Here is an 18,242-nt window from a genome sequence, read left to right on the forward strand (position 1 = left end):
ACGACTACGACGGGGACGTTGTGTTTAGACTTTACGGGAAACTCGTCTATTCCACCACGGAAAAGGCGTTTTCGAGCGGGGACGTGCCCATCGACATGTACGAGTTTCTCAAGGACAATGATCCGCCGATCGGGACTAGTCCCTCGATGGAAGTGTTTCGCATGATGCGTCCCGAAAATGTACACGGTAGCGAACGGGTGCTGGGTTACCTTTATTCGCATCTCCTCTACGAAAAGACGAACCCAGCCCTAGTCAGAGTGTGGTTCTGGGTTCGCGGCGATAAGAGGAGTCTACAAGACATTGTTCGCTACGCGTCTTTGGTCACGACCGACTGGACTCGCGTGCTATCCGAGGCGCTAAGATACTACCGCAACGAGGGAACGCAGTGGGTAAACTTTACGATGCGCGTTTACGCGGCCCTGTGCATTTTGCGCGACAACGCCTGTCATATCGAGACTCACGAAAACGCCCATGTCGCATCGCGTTCGAGTGGTGATTGTGGAAGCAACGAGGCTCTCGCCACTCGAGGCCATTATGCGACACGACGGTGGCGCATCCAGCGTGTACGAGGTCGAGGAGTACGAGACCGCCGCCAGACGTTCGCAGACACGCTGCGATGACGACAGAGACTGGCTCCGTGAACTCCATTACATGCTAAACGTCGAGAAACAGTACGCAAAGTCTACGTTTTACGAAAAAGTTGTGCGAACCGTGCCAATGGCGCAGCGCTTGTGGGACTATCTCCTCAATTCGTCAGACTACGAGGCAACTGTTCGCAACTTTAATCGGTTCGTTGCCGTGCACGGCCACTTTGACTTTCGTTCCCTAATCATAAAGTTGAAGACGCTACACGATGGCTGGCGAGAAGATATAGGCGTCGGTTGGCTACTCCGCGTAAAAAACAAACTCGAGTCCATTCGCACCAACCCCTACGTGTACGCCGATGCAGAAGAACGTAAATTTCTACATTTCGTTCTCTCGCATCCCCACTCTATCGAAGAACTCTTTAAACAGGTCGACAGACCACTTCTAGTCTGGACCAGATTGGAAAAGAAACTTGGACCATATTTTGTTCAATTGCGATTTATTATTATTATTATTCGTCGGGAGCGTTAACGTCTTCTCTTCCGTCAACCGGTGGGGCGCACGGCGGAGCGATTAAGACAGGCCTCAATAGTCTGGCGGGCACTCGGAAGTCGTTGTATCCCTTGTCCAAGATTGAAGCCACAAAGTCCCTCACGTTCTCCGGCCGCGACAGGTTGCAATACATTCTGAGATAGTCCAGTGCCTTGGAACGAGTCGTTCGCTCTATCAAGAGACTCTTCACCTCGGGGAGCGCCAGTGCCCAGAATCGTTCACTCAATCTATACTCCGTCACAGTCTTTCGGATGAAATCCTCGCTCTTGAGCGTTCGGAGGACATAGCAGTGCGGCGAGTGCCGAGCGTGAAGCACCCAGGGGTCTTCTACCTCGTTGCAGTTTCCCACCCACGCGTGCATTCCGCATTAAAAGCAGGTGACGTCTCCTTCGGCTGTCTCGCATTGTCTCATAAAGAATCCGACGCTTGCAAACTCTTTGTAGTACTGCGAATATCTTCCAAATGACGTCATTCTGTCCACAAAGTTGCACATGGCGGGATGGACTGGTGACGCGTACACTGGTGGGTCGAAATCCACAAACAGCCGTGGGTCTCGATAGGTCTTGATAAATTCGCAATCTGGAGATGCGGCGGCGTGGAGTTTATGTGGATGCACCCACATTCCCAATGCCGAGGCGTCGGAGTTTGCGAGTCTCAGGTATTCGTCTGTCACAACGAGGTTGCAATGTTGGCAGAAATTTATCCCGAGGAGGCGACGGAAGCCGGCAAATGCCATACACCTAGGTGTGGGGTATCGCATTTGGCAACCCGCGAAAGTTCGGAACCTCGCAATTACGTCCTCCATCTTCTTCGGTACTAAACTCCGTTTCAAACATAGCGTGCAATGCACAGCCGACCGCGACTACGTTCGCTCCACAAAATAGTGCGGCCCCTGAAAAAAAAAAAAGTCGAAAAGTGTACATCTTTGGAGCTAGTAACTAATAGTGGCGTTATGATTTCGAGGGAACACCAATTCTTTTTCAATAAAAAGGAAAATATAATGTAAACTACTCCAAATTATTTTCCGTTTTCGTTCGTGCGGCACTCGCACTCGCTTCGGGTTTTCGGGTTGTGCGGCTGCCCCTGCCTCGCCGGTTTCGTGAAGATGGTGTCTTACGCGGGAAGCTTTCTTTTCCTGCTCGGATATTTTCGAAGATTCGTTGTGTGAAGATCTCGCAAAAGTGCAAGCACGTGATCGCCAACGTGTACGCGTGTTCAAGAACGTGTTTCCCGGAGACGTCGGTCCGTGAGGTCCTGGAGACGGTCAGTAACGACACCGGAGTGTCTGGCAAGGTGGCGTCCCCGAACAAAGACCTCGCAACGTGAAAGTTCCCAGCACGCGGACAGTGTTGTGAACTGCCACCTGTTATTTCTGGTGTTGAAATCGGCCTTATGGCTTCAAAGTGAAACAAGCCTCAAGAAGGAGCTGTGTCGGTGATGAATCGTGCCTACGGCTCCGTCTGCTTGCGGGACCTTACAGCAGGCGGTGCCCGTGATTGCATTCCGAAGTGTCTGGGTTCTTCTGCCTGCGGGACCGTAACCATGGTCGGCTCCGTCTGCCTGAGGCACCTTAACCTTGGTCGGCTAAGTAAACGACGCACATGCCCGTGCCTGTATTCCGAGGCCCCTGCTTTCCTCGAAAAGGAAACAACATTCGATCCTGATTTCGAGTGCCGTGTGTTGTGTACGCGTCTATTGTGAATCACTCCCGGTTCATGTGGGCGCCGGCACCAGAGCACCGAGATACTGCCGTCTGGATGACTTCTTTCATACACCGGCGAGTATTCTGACTCTGAAGGAAACTTCCATGAAGTCACATCACGTGAGGGAATGCCAAGCCGTCTGAACAATGGCAGTGCGGTCCCCTAATCACAATATTCGTTATATAAAGGACCGTCCACCACACTCTCAAGGTACTCTCTGATTTTCACGCTACCATGTAAATAAACGGCTTTAAATAGAGACGCCCTGGATCTCGACCGTTCTTCCGTTTTGACGAGGCCGGCGCAAGTTGGAGCGGAACACCAGCCCCTAGTCTACCTTCTTATAAATAAAAATCAACAAGAAAAGAGGAATTGAAATATGCACTTCCGCAATACGCACAATCTTGTACAAAAAATCGGTCGAGGAAAAAAAAAAAAAAAACCTTTGCGCCTTAAGTGGATTCGAACCACCGCCACCGAGATGTCGGCATCGCCGGCATCGCCGGAGCTGCGCCTTGTACCGCTCGTCCACGAAATCTCGCGGAGTAACAGAATTTTGTGTGTTTTTTCATGCGCACTACTTCAGTAGCTTTCCCAGCGTTGCACGCGATGTTTGAAACGGAGTTTTTTTTTATAGTAGTAGTCGTCGTGTCGTGATGTGGGGGAGAGGGCATTACTCGCAATATATATATATTTACTAAAGGGGGCGTTACAACCCATATAGGTGACCTCGGTCATTGCACAAAAGATATACGCATATTTCGGCTTTCGATGAGAGCAATTCTAACTGGAGGGAGAAACAAACCAACACTTGTGCATGGTTTTTGACCTTTGTTACTAAGAGCGCTGTTGCTACAGGCTGATAGTTGTATGGGGGGAGGAACATGGACAGTCTAAGGCATTTTGCCCTTTGTGACTAAGAGTGTTTAACCTTCGTGTTGCGTGGGGACGGTAATCAAAAGAAACTTTGAAGACAAAATTGAGGTAGAAACAAAACACCCCCCTTAATAGTTTTGACTTTTAGTATGAAGAGTGTTGAACCGTAGTGTTGCTAAGGGTGGTGGTAATGAACGGGAAAGTTGAAAAGTTGACAAGACAATGGATAGGAAGTAGTTTCAATTTAAGCTTAAACAAAGTGACTCATAGAAGGGATTATATAAAGGAGAACATTTTCGTGGTAGTCGTATCAGCAAGCCAGCAGGACAGACACTAAGTTTCGTCTCAAAATGTTTTCTAGAAATTAGCTTATCTTCAAGGTCGGGTGTCGAGTGTTCGTGAGAGATTTTGGGGGTTAATGGCGCAAAAGCTACGAGGCCATCTGCGCCAAACTATTTGTAAGGATCATTGTACTAAAGGAAAAGTTTTTACAAAAGATTGACCAAAAGGCTAGAGTCGGTGTAAAAGGCCAATACTGCTAAGAAACTCCATTACCCGTTCAAAAGAGACTAAAGGATTCTCTCCCACAAGGAGAGCAGGATGAAATGGGATATGATATTGGAAAAATTCAGGGAAATGAATGCGGCGCTTGGGCTGAAGGCCGGGACACAGCCACAAGATATGCAAAACAGTGAGCCTGTCACCACACTGATCACTGTCGAGTGTTCGTGGAACTGATCTTACATTCACGCGAGTCTTATCGCCAAGGTCAGATGTCGAGCGCTAACGCGAGGTGGAAATATCCAAGGTCGGTTGTTATTCAAGTGGTTTTTGACGTCAATGCTACTGATACCTCGTCCCCAGAGAGTCACGTGGGCTATGAGAGGCGGGATGTTAGTAAGGTATAAAACGGGCGACACGACACGACCCGACTACTACCCTGCCCTCTCCCTCACAGCAACGACAGGACTACTACACTGGCAGACATGGAATCCAGGCGATTTCCAATGCCGACAGCACGCCGAGAAGCTCCGGGCCATCACCTCAAGACGCCGGTGCAATCTACCTTCAATCATTCGACCATACCAGCCTCGACCAGCATGAAAGTATTTGAAAGTTTAAAACGGAAGAAAATGACTAAGGACAAAGTGAAATTTACTCCCGGCGTCGTTCCGAGGACGTGGAAGGAGATGCCGCAAGACTACGACCTCCTAACGGTACCGGTGAAACCATTCATCGATTACCTCTTGTCATTTTATTAATTCATTTCGCCATGTGGTCCATAGCTAATCTGGACAATTCTCCCGTTGATTCTTTAAGGCATTTATTCATCGATTACCTTAACGAAGAGGTGGCCCGCATGATGAGCGAGAGACATGTAACGAGAGACATGTAACGAAGGAATTGTTAAAGCTTCTCGAGGATTCCGTAGCGTCGGTCCCCTATTCCGTTTGGCTGCCGGTGGATGGAGACTCCAGCGAGAATTTGGTATTTTATCGTGGCGGACGTGTAAAACCTAAACACGTGGTGCAAGCTTTTCTGCTCACTCACTATCAAGGGTATGAATACAATCGCGCCCACGTTGTTTTAAATATGTCTAACGGCTACAAGGGTAAAGTATTTTACCCTTATAGTTACACGTTCAGTCACGATACCAAAGATAAAAATCATAAGATCATGCTCCTGGAATATTTCTTCTTGCCAGCGCTAACGTCGTTGACGATGCGTCGAGAACTCGCCGAGTTCATCGGCTTAAGTATTAATACTGAAAAGGATAGGGCCCTCATGGTAAATTACATTTGCGAATCCATTAAAACATTGGTGTATAAATCTGTTTTTTTTTATTCGTCGGAATTTAGTCAATGCGTGAATGCAATTGCAAATATTGAAAGTCGGAAAATGACAGATAGAAAAAAATCAAAATTGGCGCAACTCGTACAGTATCCGAGCATTTTGACCGATCCATGGTTTTACATCTCCAGGGTCGGCCTATCAACTGGGGACTTTGATGTTGCAGAGTTCTCTAGAGGACTTTTTTATTCCACGGACTACGAGTCTGTCGCTCGGGAGACATCGGAATTGATGACATCTTTATTTTTTTATGTATTGTATATTATCATTGAAAAACGGCGGGTGTGGGATTGTCGCCTCGTTGTCGAGTCTAAAAACGAATCTATCCTGGCGGCCTTTTATAATTTAATATCGGACCTCCTGCGACCATTCAATTGTAACGCTGCCGCCACATGTTCATCCGTACTAGTACGTCATAACATGGCGTCGCACGAGGACCTGAATTACGGCCGCCTGGATAATTATGATACTCTTAAAACTCCAAAAAACATTAAGGCTTTGAAAACCTTTCTCGGTTTCTCCTGCGTGACCGAATATACCAAAGTAGTGACCAAACATTTCGACAAAAACCCCGAGACTGGGACAAAAAGGGACGGACAAACACAAAGTCTCAAAATCAAAGATCAAAATCAAAGATCAAAATCAAATCAAATCAAAGTCTCAAAAACAAAGACCAAAATTTCTCAAAAGTCTAGTCGTCGCGTCTTCGTTATGCACCTGTGCAATTTCGAAGACGAGGCGACCGTCGAAGCATTTGTGAGGAAATATTTCGATGCGACCACTCTGTGGCCATTCGTCCTCGGTCTCTTCATCTATTTCAGTACGAGGCACGACGAGGTGCTGACCGAGGAATTGCTCGACCTATGGTCGAAGCAATGTCCGACCCTCCTGGCCACGTCGATGAACGTGGCCAACACCATGATGCCGAGCAGGTTTTTCGAAAACGCTTCTATCATGGACGCGGTTCGGACAACGATTCGCTTCCAGCAACCTGTTGCTGAGTCGACGTCTACCGGCGACGAGCAGCGATTGGTATTTGCCACGTTGTCTAGCCAGGAGGTGTTTGAAGAGATCGAGGACGACTCGATTAGTAGCCCGGGCTCCGCGAAAAAATCTGAAAGCTTCCAATCTGGCAACAAAGACTCTTATTCGGACGATGACGAATTGGATATTGCGACCAAGATGGTATTAAAGAACGCAGAAGTGCCAAAATCTAAAATTTATTCTTCGGACAGCGAGGAAGAACAAATCGTACGGTACACCTCTTCTTTGAAAAAACGGAAGAATTGTCTAGACTCCGATTCTGACAGCGGAACGATAGCAAAGAAACGTGCATATGATTCCGAAAACGAAATTATTGATATCGACTCGGATGACGACCAGAACGGATCTTCATCGACATCATCTCCACATTCTCTAATTAGGCCCATTGTGAAAGGTCGGAGACAAATTCTATCGGATTCGACGGACGACGAAATGGTTGAAGCCTAAAAAAGTAAAAGTCCGTTCTGGTCGGACGAGCCGTCAACGCCACTACCAGGAAGTCCGTGGCTGTCAGAGTCGGAGTGCTCGTCGTTCACCGGACCGGTGGTATCTTCTTCCGCGGTCAACGCGGAATTATTACCCCCCTCACCCAAGCCTCCGATGGTGCCGCCGTTAACGCCACTACCAGAGAGTCCGTGGCTCTCAGAGTGTTTGTCGTTCACCGGACCGGCGGTATCTCCTTCCACGGTCAACTCGGAAGTATTATCCCCCTCACCCGAGCCTCCGATCGTGCCGCCGTCAACGCCAATACCAGAGAGTCCGTGGCTGACAGAGTCGGAGCCTTCGTCGTTAATCGGACTGGCGGTATCTCCTTCCACGATCAACTCGGAAGTATTACCCCTTTCACCCGAACTTCCGATCGTGCCGGAGGCATCGCCCAACGCTGAACCGCTCCTGTAAGAGCCCGAGTCCGAGCTGCCACATCCAGAATCTCCAACTTCATCACCATCAACACCGCTGCTCGAGCTCGCATTTTCTCCATCACAGTTCAGGACGTCGCCGTCGCAGCTCATACTGCCGCCGTCACCAGAGACTCTGTATCCAACATCGCCGGCGCCAGAGACTGTACTTCCATCAGTACTGGTGTCACAGACTGTAGATACAACATCGCCAGTGCCGGTGCCACAGACTGTAGATACAACATTGCCGGTGCCGGTGCCAGAGACTGTGCTTCCAGCACTGCTGGTGTCACAGACTGTACATACAAGATCGCCGGTGCCGGCGCCAGAGACTGTGCTTCCATCAGTGCCGGTGCCAGAGACTGTGCTTCCATCAGTGCCGGTGCCAGAGACTGTGCTTCCAACATTGTCACTGTCGGCACCACAGACTGTCTTCCCAACAGTGCCAGTGTCGGCGCCACAGACTGTGCATACAAGATCGCCACTGTCGGCGCCACAGACTGTCTTCCCAACAGTGCCAGTGTCGGCGCCACAGGCTGTGCTTCCATCAGTGCCAATGTTGATGCCACACACTGTGCATACAACAGTGCCAGTGGCGGAGGCACAGACTCTCTTTCCAACAGTGCCAGTGCCGACACCACAGACTGTCTTTCCAACAGTGTCAGTGTCGGTGCCACAGACCGTGCTTCCAACATTGCCACTACCGGCGACGTGGGTGCATGGTCAAGATGCGCTAGTGGCACCACAGCCTGTACGATTTCTGCCCTCGTCAATGTCGGCGCTATGGCAATACGATCAAGTGCACGTCCCATTCACGTGGCATCAGAAACAAGTACAAGTGGCGGCGGCGGCGGCGGTACCCACCACTCATTCTGTATTATCAAATGACCATCGGCAGACGATGCCGACACATATTTATCCACCATCGCTTCACTCTGAATTTCGTCCACCATCGCTTCAATCGGCATTTAGTCCGCCGATGGCTCATCACGTTTCTGAAGCACCTTTTGGAGATGACTCCTCCTCGACATGGTCTGAGGCGACTGAAGACTCTAATTCGTTATTACGTCAATTGTTGACAACACCGCTTAAAAAGAGTACGTATTTTTCACCGATGCAGAGCGCATTTAAAGCTTTGTCAAAATTGTCGGAAGCGGAACTGTGCTCTACCCCATCCGTTTCCTTGGAGGAGCAGCTGGAAAGAGAATACGAGTCTGTCACCACTTTACAAGAACTAGTGGCTATTACCGTAAACGACGACGTTCCAGTCACTCCTTCGAGCGTGACGGGTGAAAATATGACAGGCGAGGACGTGGCAGTGGTGGCCGACCTGATTGATTCAGTCTACAAAAAAGACTCTAAAAGCAATAAAGTAGAAGATTTCTTCGAAACGGCTCTACAACAGGCCATGTGTGAATACGATGACACATGTCAACACGAAGGAGAAGAAGAAGAGGAGGAGGTCAAACGCCTGCTTGTGGACCTGGTGAACAAGGTGGTGGCGACAGTTGTGACGGCGACTGAAGAGCTCGATGAGCTCTTCAGCCAGTCGTGAAGCACCACCACGACTGGCTGCACGACTGGTGCCAGTGCAGGGGAATATACCTGGCAAGCTTGCAATTGCATATGCGGCCCTCGAGTGGCACGCGCTTGTTGGCCGAAAGATCCTTTTATGACGTCACTACTGGCCGGGTTTTTTTTTTCGTGTTTTCTCGCGTTTGGTTACATCTTCGGGGAAAATGAATGTGATATTCAGATTCACGGTGTTAAACTAAGCTAGAATCAACCCCTCTCTCATTTTTTGAAAAAAGTGTTTCATCTTCCTTTTAAAGGGGTACGGAAACGAAATTTTAGCGCCGATCCTTCTGCATAAATATGGGCTAGGGACAGGCACCACCTCGGAAATATCAATATCGCGCTGTAAAACACAGGAGAAATAATTTTAAACCTAATTAAACAATTTCAAATTCACATCTGGTGGATGGTGGGAAGTTCTCGTGACATCACTTGTGGCATAGGAGCAGCGCCGTTCTGCGGCAATACGGCGTGCCGGCAGAATTAGCCTAGGCCTGAACACGTTTGCAAAGCCTTGGCAGAGAAAGCCAAAGCGTAGTTTGCCACAGTGAGCTCGTTCTCGTTGTGGATCTTTGCACGACACGACCCGAGCATGCTTGTGGCACGGCCGGTATTAGTTGCTGAGAGTCACGAGCCGATGTTAAAAAAAGATATGTTTGAACTACGAGAGTGTCAGCAAGAGCCACGCAAATAGCTGTTCACACTCGGAGCAGACACGCGCGTTTGATTGAAGTGCTGGATTCGCTCTGTTAGACCGCGTTTCGGTAAGCGCTTCTGGACCGATCTTTTACGATTGCAACTCGATACTGACATTACACTGGGCAAAGAAAGGTTGGGCCGACATCGCGTAGCTCCCACGAACTGCTATAGCTCGACAGTGACGTAGTGTCGTGTCAGAATAAAAATGGCAAACTAATAACAAACTGTACATACCATGTTGCAAAGGTAATCCGTATGGCGTTTGAGCTCTATATCACACAAAACAAGGAGATAGAATCAATGAGAGTCCCTTTTCGACGACAGCGTTCGTCACCGCTGTCTCGGAAAACAAGGAGATCGAGATATGACAAGGGGAAAAGATTGACCTCTGAAATTTAGTTCAGGGATCAAACTATTCATCCGGGAAGGGTCCACAAGGGTCACACGGGCATATTCCATTCAGCAGGCCAGCCGGTCATGGGCAGACGGTCTTGGCCAAGGACCGCCGGAGCAACGGTGCGCCGAGTCGGTGTTGCTGCTAGGCCTACTATATTCTGCCGAGCTCGCTTGGTCGGTAGAATCGTGGCCGTTGTAGCTCTTCTCGGGTGTTTGTGGATCCTGCGTTCTTGATCGTCGTGGTCTGTTTCAAGTACTCCTTCCTTTTTTCTTGCTGGTTGAAGTCGGGACGCACGAGAAGAGCACATAGAAAAATAAATGTTCGTTGGTCGTTGCTACCAACTGAGTGACGCTGTCGGCCATGTTGATTTGATCGTACAAAGTGCGAAAGACAGCTGCGGAGCTGTCGTAGGATTCTTTCGTAACCTGCGCATACGTTACAACAATTTCGTTTCGAGAATACGGGTTTTCTCTCATATTTGTCGCACACACTTTTTTCGTCGTAAGTTCGCTTTGAGAATCCAGCCTCAGAGCTGGTTTTGTCAGTGGTGCCGGGGTTGCCGACTTGCCGTGGTACAGCGTGCGTGCAGCCCTTGCACATCTCTAACGGCCACGTTGTCACAGGTCGTAAATCGTCGACGCGCCACCAAGTGGCAACGCTCGTAACCACAACAGCCACGCCGTAGCCTTTCCCGTCTGGCACAAGTGACGTCACGAATGCGCCCAATATCCCAAGACGCATCGCGCTCTCCGATGGCTGATTTTTGAGCGCACGCGCCCAATCGGGCCTTTCAGGGTGAGAAATATAGCCATCCGTTCAAAATACAAACGCGCGATTATGATTTACGGATATCATTGATCATATTAAACCTATTTCTGACCATAATAGGTGTATTTCGAGTTTTGCTTCAGTATCCCTTTAAGTGAGGCTCATGCCGAAAATGGCATGCGAGAGCTCAGAACATCGCCACCAGGCGTGTCACGTTTGAAAGGATCAACTGTCGAGCCAGTCCGACACAGACGCTGAATACGACTTTTCCACTGCCAACTAGGACCGAAACTTCTTGGGCACGCAACACATGACTCAGTCGACGTGTGAACAGATTGCCGGTAATTCCATCAAAAACGAAACAGAACGAAACTGACAAAACCTCGAAATGTCTACCGCTGCGATGGCTGGGCTGTGTTGATGGGCCATGTTGAAACACGGCCGGTCTAGAGCGGAGAGGCGCGCTCTTCTTACGGCCTTCGCTCTCGCTGAGGGAGCAATGCGATTTTTTCTAGTCGTGTAACGCCACTACTTCCCGCGTGAAGGCGCTACCACCCTGACCTCCCCCAAATCACGCCGAGCCGCCGAGCCGCGCTGGCCGCTCCACACTTCAACTGTATTCGAGTGTTTTGACGCTTCCTTTGTTTCCGATGCGTGATCACGCATTTGACTGCCTTCATTCCGATCAGTTGAAAGTTTCGAGCGGACGAGGCTGAACGACTTGCCTGAGTGGACAATGTATCGCACGCCGTGTATCGGATATCGCGCTGATGGTGTACTGCTGTGTGCCGTTGTGTAAATCCCGGTCTGGGAAGACTCCAGGTATTTCTTTTCATCAATTTCCGAGCGACGAAGAACTGTGTTCTAAATGGAAAAAGAACATTTCACGAGAAAATCTGACTATCAACGACAAGTCGGCCTCAACTGTCGTTTGCAGCAGACATTTCCGTCATAGTGACTATGTTGCTGACTGCCGCATCAAAAAGCTCCTTCCGGGTGCCGTGCCGACCGTCTTTGAAGACTATCCATCCTACCTGGCGCCAAGGGCGAAGAAGCCTCGCAAGGACCCTGTACCTCGCGATTCCCTACCCCCTCAAAAACCAACGAAGCGGAAAGCCGAAACAGCTGAATACTCGCACGACGTTTGTGATGCGTCGGACGGCGTTCCCGACCAGAAACCTAGTGTTTGCACACAAACGACAAACCATGACGCTCAGAGAGCAAGCCGTTATCTTTCCATGATCGGAAGACTTCGCTCTCAGGTCGCATACTACCGCTCCAAAAGCGGGAAGCTTCTGCAACAGCTCGCTGCCGAAAGAAAAGTGACCAGCTTCTATCGTGAAGATGAGCGGTACACTTCTGTCAAGAAGATTGCTGCAGATTCGGAGAAGGGAGAAAAAAAGGCGCTGTTTCTTCTTCACCAAATAAAAAGCTACGGGAAGAAACGGCTAAGCTACCCCGAAGAGATCATCAGAGAATGTGTGATATGGCGATTTCTTTCGCCTAAAGGCTATGATCATGCTCGAGCATCGAAGCTTCTGACACTTCCAGCAAAGTGCACTCTTCAGAGATACACAGGCCCAAGTCCGACATCATCGGGAATGAGTGCCGCCATAAAAGAAAGGTTGATTCACGAAGCCTCAATGCTCAGCAGCAAGCAGCACATGGCGTCATTAATCATTGACGAGGCTGCCGTAAAGCCTAAGTGCATTTACGACAGGAAAGGTGATGCAGTGTTTGGCCTCAGGGACAAACCGGATAGCAGTACGCCCTCTAGCTCAAAAGAAACACTCGCAAACAGGGTCCTATGCTTCGTCCTCAATGGCATTACTAGCTCGTACAGGATACCGTGCTCCTACTATTTCACGAGGCAGCTGAGTGGAAGAGACCTCTTTACGTGGACCAAGGAAGTCATCTCAGCTGTGGAGTTGTGCGGGTTCGTGGTCGTTCGCATTGTGACGGACAATTATTCCGGAAACACGACGATGTTCAAGCACATGGGAAATGGCTGCCTGTCAACAGTTGTCAACCATCCGGATGATCATGACCGAATCATCTTCCTGAGCTTTGACCCTTGCCACATTCTCAAGAACGTCCGAAGCCAGTTCCTCGAACGCAAGCTTACCGATGGCTCAGGTGTCGTCAGTGGTATGTTCGTCCAAAAACTTTATGATTACCAAAAGGGCATGACGATCAAACTGGCACGGAACTTGACAAGGAAGCATGTCTACCCATCAAACCTAGAGAAGATGAATCTGCTTCGTGCCGTGCAAATATTCTCCCCACAGGTAATTGCAGCCTTAGAACACCTTCAAGGAAACTCACGCGGTGATCCTGCTCTTTATGTTTTCAAAGACGCAAGCCCTACCATTCGTTTCATGAAGACAATTAAGGAATGGTTTGACATTCATGACACGACCTACGCAGGAAGTGCACAGAAAGGCCCATCTCAACGAAGGACGACCCTCGACTCGTGTGGCTTGAAAACGAGTTTCCATGCTACGTGAAGGGCATCCAGGAAACATCCGTGGCTTCAGGAATGAATGCTTTCACAGATGAGACCTTCCAAGCCTTGCTTTTTAGCACGAAGTCAACTGTGGAGACAACAAAGTTCCTTCTAGCAAAAGGCGCCAACTTTGTCCTGACAAGAAAGCTCAACAGCGACCCCATCGAAGCACTTTTTGGGAGAATAAGGTCCGTGTGTGGTGGCAATGACATGCTCGATGCAAGGGCTGTGACGGCGGCTCTAGATCACATTGTGAAAGAAAAGACTCTGCCTGCTGCAGGGGACGTCAAGATACCCGATGCTGACACCAAAGACCTCGCTCCAGCTCTACCACCAGCACTAATTGAAGAACTCAGAGGCCTAAGAGAACATCCCGGTGCTCCTTCACGCTCTGTGACCTACTCTGGACTTGGATACGTCGGTGGGTATATTGTGAAGCTTATCAGTGACTTTGGATGTGATTCTTGTGTAATGCTTCTGACGACAAGCAAGAAAAATGACCCCTTGTTTATGCTTGTGCAATGTCAAGACAGTAGTGGACTCTATTACCCAAAGCCAGAGTTTCTTGCTCTCTTGGACAAGGTAGTGTCCTTCTTTGAAAAAGCAGTGAAGCACATGCCACGGACAAATGTTCTCCGATCCCTGCAAGTACTGATTGAACCATATCTTGTTGACTCGCCCATCCTGAGCTGTCCTGAAGGTGTCGACAACAGTCACGCCAAGCGGTCGGCTAGTTTGATTTCTGAAAAGCTGGTCAGGATCCTTCTCGTTAACTATGCAAGAAAGGTTACGGACAATAATGACAGGCCGTCTGCTTATGTACATAAGCCGTCGAGAAAGCATTTCAGGCTGTAAACTTGTAAGTTTGCCTCGTGTAATTTTCGTGGCGTACTGCTTCAGAAAGCCTACTTGTTTAGCGTGAATAAACACGGTACATTGTTACTATCTGTCCCAAAATGGCAGTCCGATTGTGCTTTTATTTTTTGTTTGCTACAATAGCGTGCATAGAAAAAGATTGATGTTATAAGCACTACAGCCCATGACCACTTTCACGTTCAAGATTTGTTGCGGCTGAAGCGCGACACCTCCCGTAGTAATTGGCCTATTTTTTTTTAAATATACATATAAAGCAGAAAGATAAATATCTCTGTGGGTATTTGGCTTTCTGCCGTGGAGTTCTTCTAACAAGCGCAGTAATTTTAAAACTCGATCTTGGAGCGTACGAAGCGCGGTGGCACAGAAAACGCGCGAGCGCGAAGCGCGCCTCGTACGGAGGGCAGGGGTAGGGCGGTAGCGCCCCCACGAGCTGCGGCGACAGGGAGAAACCACCCCCCGTGCGAAGGCCGTAAGAAGAGCGCGCGCCTCTCCGCTCTAGACCGGCCGTGGTTGAAACAATAAAACCACTATTTTGATGGTTTACAGACGTGACGTCACAGACGTCGAAATAATTTTTTGATATTTTCATAATGGACGTCGAAATAGTCACTGCCTTTTCTTTCTCTTTTAATAAAATATTTTTCAAGGAGCTTGGTTATGATCATTCTATCTGATATGCCTAAGATATCTCATTGCTATTTGTGATTTATTTTTACATAGAGCCAATGCAAAAATTCACGATTTTCTTGAAACCGATTGTTATAAGCTATATATTTTTATATGTGGTATCATTATAAGTGATTTGCACTGTGTATTATGAATGACTAGAGTAACACCACGGTTTCGTCTCCCTCTCTTGCAGCATAAGAGTCCGTATGTGAGGTGCCTGTACTTCGCCATTGCCTGTGGCGGTGACTCGGACACGATAGCGGCGATGGCGGGCAACATTGCTGGCGCCAGACATGGAATCTCGTCCATCCCGGGCGTCTTGCAGAGGCAGTGCAAGGGCGTCGACGAGATGGCTCGGTTAGCAGAGAGCATAGAGGAGGCTGTCTTTAAGTGACCCTGACGGGCACCCACTTCACTTTGACGAGCACATTGAAGTTATATACTACCAATGTGCGACTGGGATGTCACACTGCTGCAATGGTGCTGCTGTCGGCGTGGCGCATGCACAGACACTTCACAGGAATCTGGTTGCTACACATGCGCAGGGCCCACAGTGTGGGAAAGCATGGGCTTGTTTGTAAACAGCGTGTTGCTCTATACCGCTATGTACAGTTGTGCTAACAGTTACAGGGGTTAAGACACGAAAATTAAACATATAGAGGACTTTGAAAATGAAATGCTCATAGGTTACTTAGTAGATTCACCAAGTTTCATCATTTTAGGGGCTCTAGTATTTGCAAGGATCAATTTACCAATGTTAATCTTTTGCATTTGGCTACAGAATTTCAGTGCCGTCTACCCACATTAGTCACATCATAGTCTCAATAAGCTACGTGATCATGATCATGTAGTTGAACGCCCTCTCAATTTATGGTTTTGTCTCCTTATCAGGTTTCATTCAAGGTCGAAGTTTGCAAATGCTTCTCGAGGATTTCTTTGATATTCTAAATTCATCCTTTGAGTGCATTAAAGTTGCTTGTGCACTCTTTTTGAACGTAGGCAAGTCATTTGACAGTGTATGCCACAGACTGTTGATAGCAAAACTTTCGAGGTTGGGATTTTGTAGTTCACTGCGATAAAAGTGCTGCGCCATTTGCGCCGAATTGCGCTATTAACGAAGGTGTGCTTCATCTTGCTCCAAAGTGCCATTTTTGCTAAGAATTTCCCCCACACCTGTACCGAGGTGAGCTTGAACAAAGCAAAAAATAAAAATATTTTAAAATCTGTTGTTTTTAATAATCAGGAAAGTAGAAGGAAACGAAAATGGTACAAACATGTATTTCATCTACCCACTGTATAGTGTGTTTTGTCTTAGGTCAGAGCACAGTTAAAAGCTCAAACACAGTCACAAACATATGCTAAAAGTGCAAGTCTAGGGGGAGTTGAAGTACTTGATGGGTTTATTTAATGAAATAGCCCATACAGATAATTGACAAAGGCCGGGATGTGCTTTCAATGCTGCGTGATTGGTCCCATTGACTCGTGGCGTCCCCTGCGCTTTGACTTAAAGGGGCACTCAAGTGGATTCTGAGATCGTCTATTTATTATCATGACTCAAACTCTCAAACTGCGGGCTCTAAGCATCCTATAAAACCTGAAATCTCATTCAAGAGCGGCAGATTTCCCTATTAAAAATTCAATCAAAACTTGCGCTGTGCCCTCCCTAGCGAAAATTCTAATAGAAATTTCTAATAGCCTATCGGTTTATTGACACTTTGTATTAGTCTATTAGCTCTATTAGTTGTATTAGCCTATTAGTTGTATTAGTCTATTAGTAGTATTAGTCTATTAGTTATATTAGCCTATTAGTTGTATTGGTCTAGCCTATTAGTTTTAGTTATATCGGCATGCTATTTACCTACTGCATTACGTGGCTTGTTAAGAGTACACGGTGTAGCTTGTTTAAGATAATAAAATTTATTCTCCCATTCATACAAATCTCACGTTCACGCAAACCTCTCAATTTAAATCAGCAATCTTCCTAGCCAGAAGCTTGTTCATCCCTGCCTTGCAAACCTTGCGTGTTGTCTCGTCGGTGCAGGTTGTGTCCACATAGTGCCCAAAGAAGCCTGAAAGAGATAATGAATTTGCAGTTTAAAGTGACAGTATCCATAAGAGATAATTTGTATGAGCACCAAAACGCTATCACAAGGTGGTCCAAGCCAGAGGGACACAAACTGTTTGGGCCTCCGACCACTAAAAACAATTTAGCAGCATCCGGTAACCCTCTTTCGAACCATTTCTGGGCTAGATTTGGAAGCTCTCGCAGGCCCCGCAACCTCCACTTCATGCACCTGAGTAAGGAGTTCTGGCAAAACAACCCGAGAAGCAGCTTGCATTGGGATCACTCGACGAAAGAAACCACCGCTCGATTGGCTGACAAACGCCGTTTGGCAACGGTTCGAGTTCTGTGATATATCGCAGAAAAACTGATTATCACATTTTAATACGAAAATCGGTGGCGCAGGATTATAATGTTTAGGTTCTTGGGATGCACGACGCATGACCAAGAGTGGACTATCTCAGAAACCTCTTTGGTGCCCCTTTAAGGGAAACTCGCAGCGCTAAACTGTTTAGACTATTTGCAAATAATTATAACTTTAAAAAAATACTATTCAATTAAGATTACAAATTGAGAGCAATATTGAATCTATTCTCAGAAATTTTAATTTTTGAGCATCCCTACTCGATATCAACTAATTATATTTTAGACTGAAATAGGTAGAATTGGGCCTCCGACCACTTGTAGTTCAAAGCAAATGTTTGTATGCATTCTTTTCAGTTCCTTTACCATGGTACACTATTTACAGCTTGACAAAGATTTGCAGAGGAAACTGCTACGGCAGGTAGTTAAGAAACCTGATACATAAAATTTTCGGGAACAGCATGCACATTTCGAAAGAAATACCTCCGGACCATCATCCCTAAGAGGTCTTTCATACGTTTTTGCCATTCTTTTTGTACCAAATCTACAGCAACCTCACAGAACCGCTGAGAAAAAAAAGCACGTCGTAACTGCGAACGGAACAGGCACTCTAGATACTACAAATGCACCGCACACTAAGATAAGAGGTATATATATAGACTAAATTTCATGCTTTGATACTTACCACGCATCTTCATGATTTGGGCTCGAAAATAGCCAGTTGATTGGTGTCCTTCCACCACACGTCGTACCAACGGTTGGCGTTGAAGTCCGTAAGTCCAACTGTGCTCAAATTCTTTATATCGTTACACGAAAT

General features: G+C 47.7%; 1 protein-coding gene across 1 annotated transcript in view; it reads left to right on the plus strand.

The window, feature by feature from the left end:
- The window catches only part of LOC8052727 (ADP-ribose glycohydrolase ARH3), a 60,751-nt gene extending 44,529 nt beyond the window's left edge, over nucleotides 1–16,222 (plus strand). The window contains exon 6 of the mRNA XM_029969170.4: nucleotides 15,194–16,222. Coding sequence (XP_029825030.2) covers nucleotides 15,194–15,394 — 201 coding nt within the window. The 3' untranslated portion in view covers nucleotides 15,395–16,222. The remainder of the gene's footprint in view (nucleotides 1–15,193) is intronic.
- The last annotated feature ends 2,020 nt before the right edge of the window (nucleotides 16,223–18,242 follow it).

Source organism: Ixodes scapularis, unplaced genomic scaffold, assembly GCF_016920785.2.
Source record: "Ixodes scapularis isolate PalLabHiFi unplaced genomic scaffold, ASM1692078v2 PGA_scaffold9__187_contigs__length_104089568, whole genome shotgun sequence".
NCBI lineage: Eukaryota > Metazoa > Arthropoda > Arachnida > Ixodida > Ixodidae > Ixodes > Ixodes scapularis.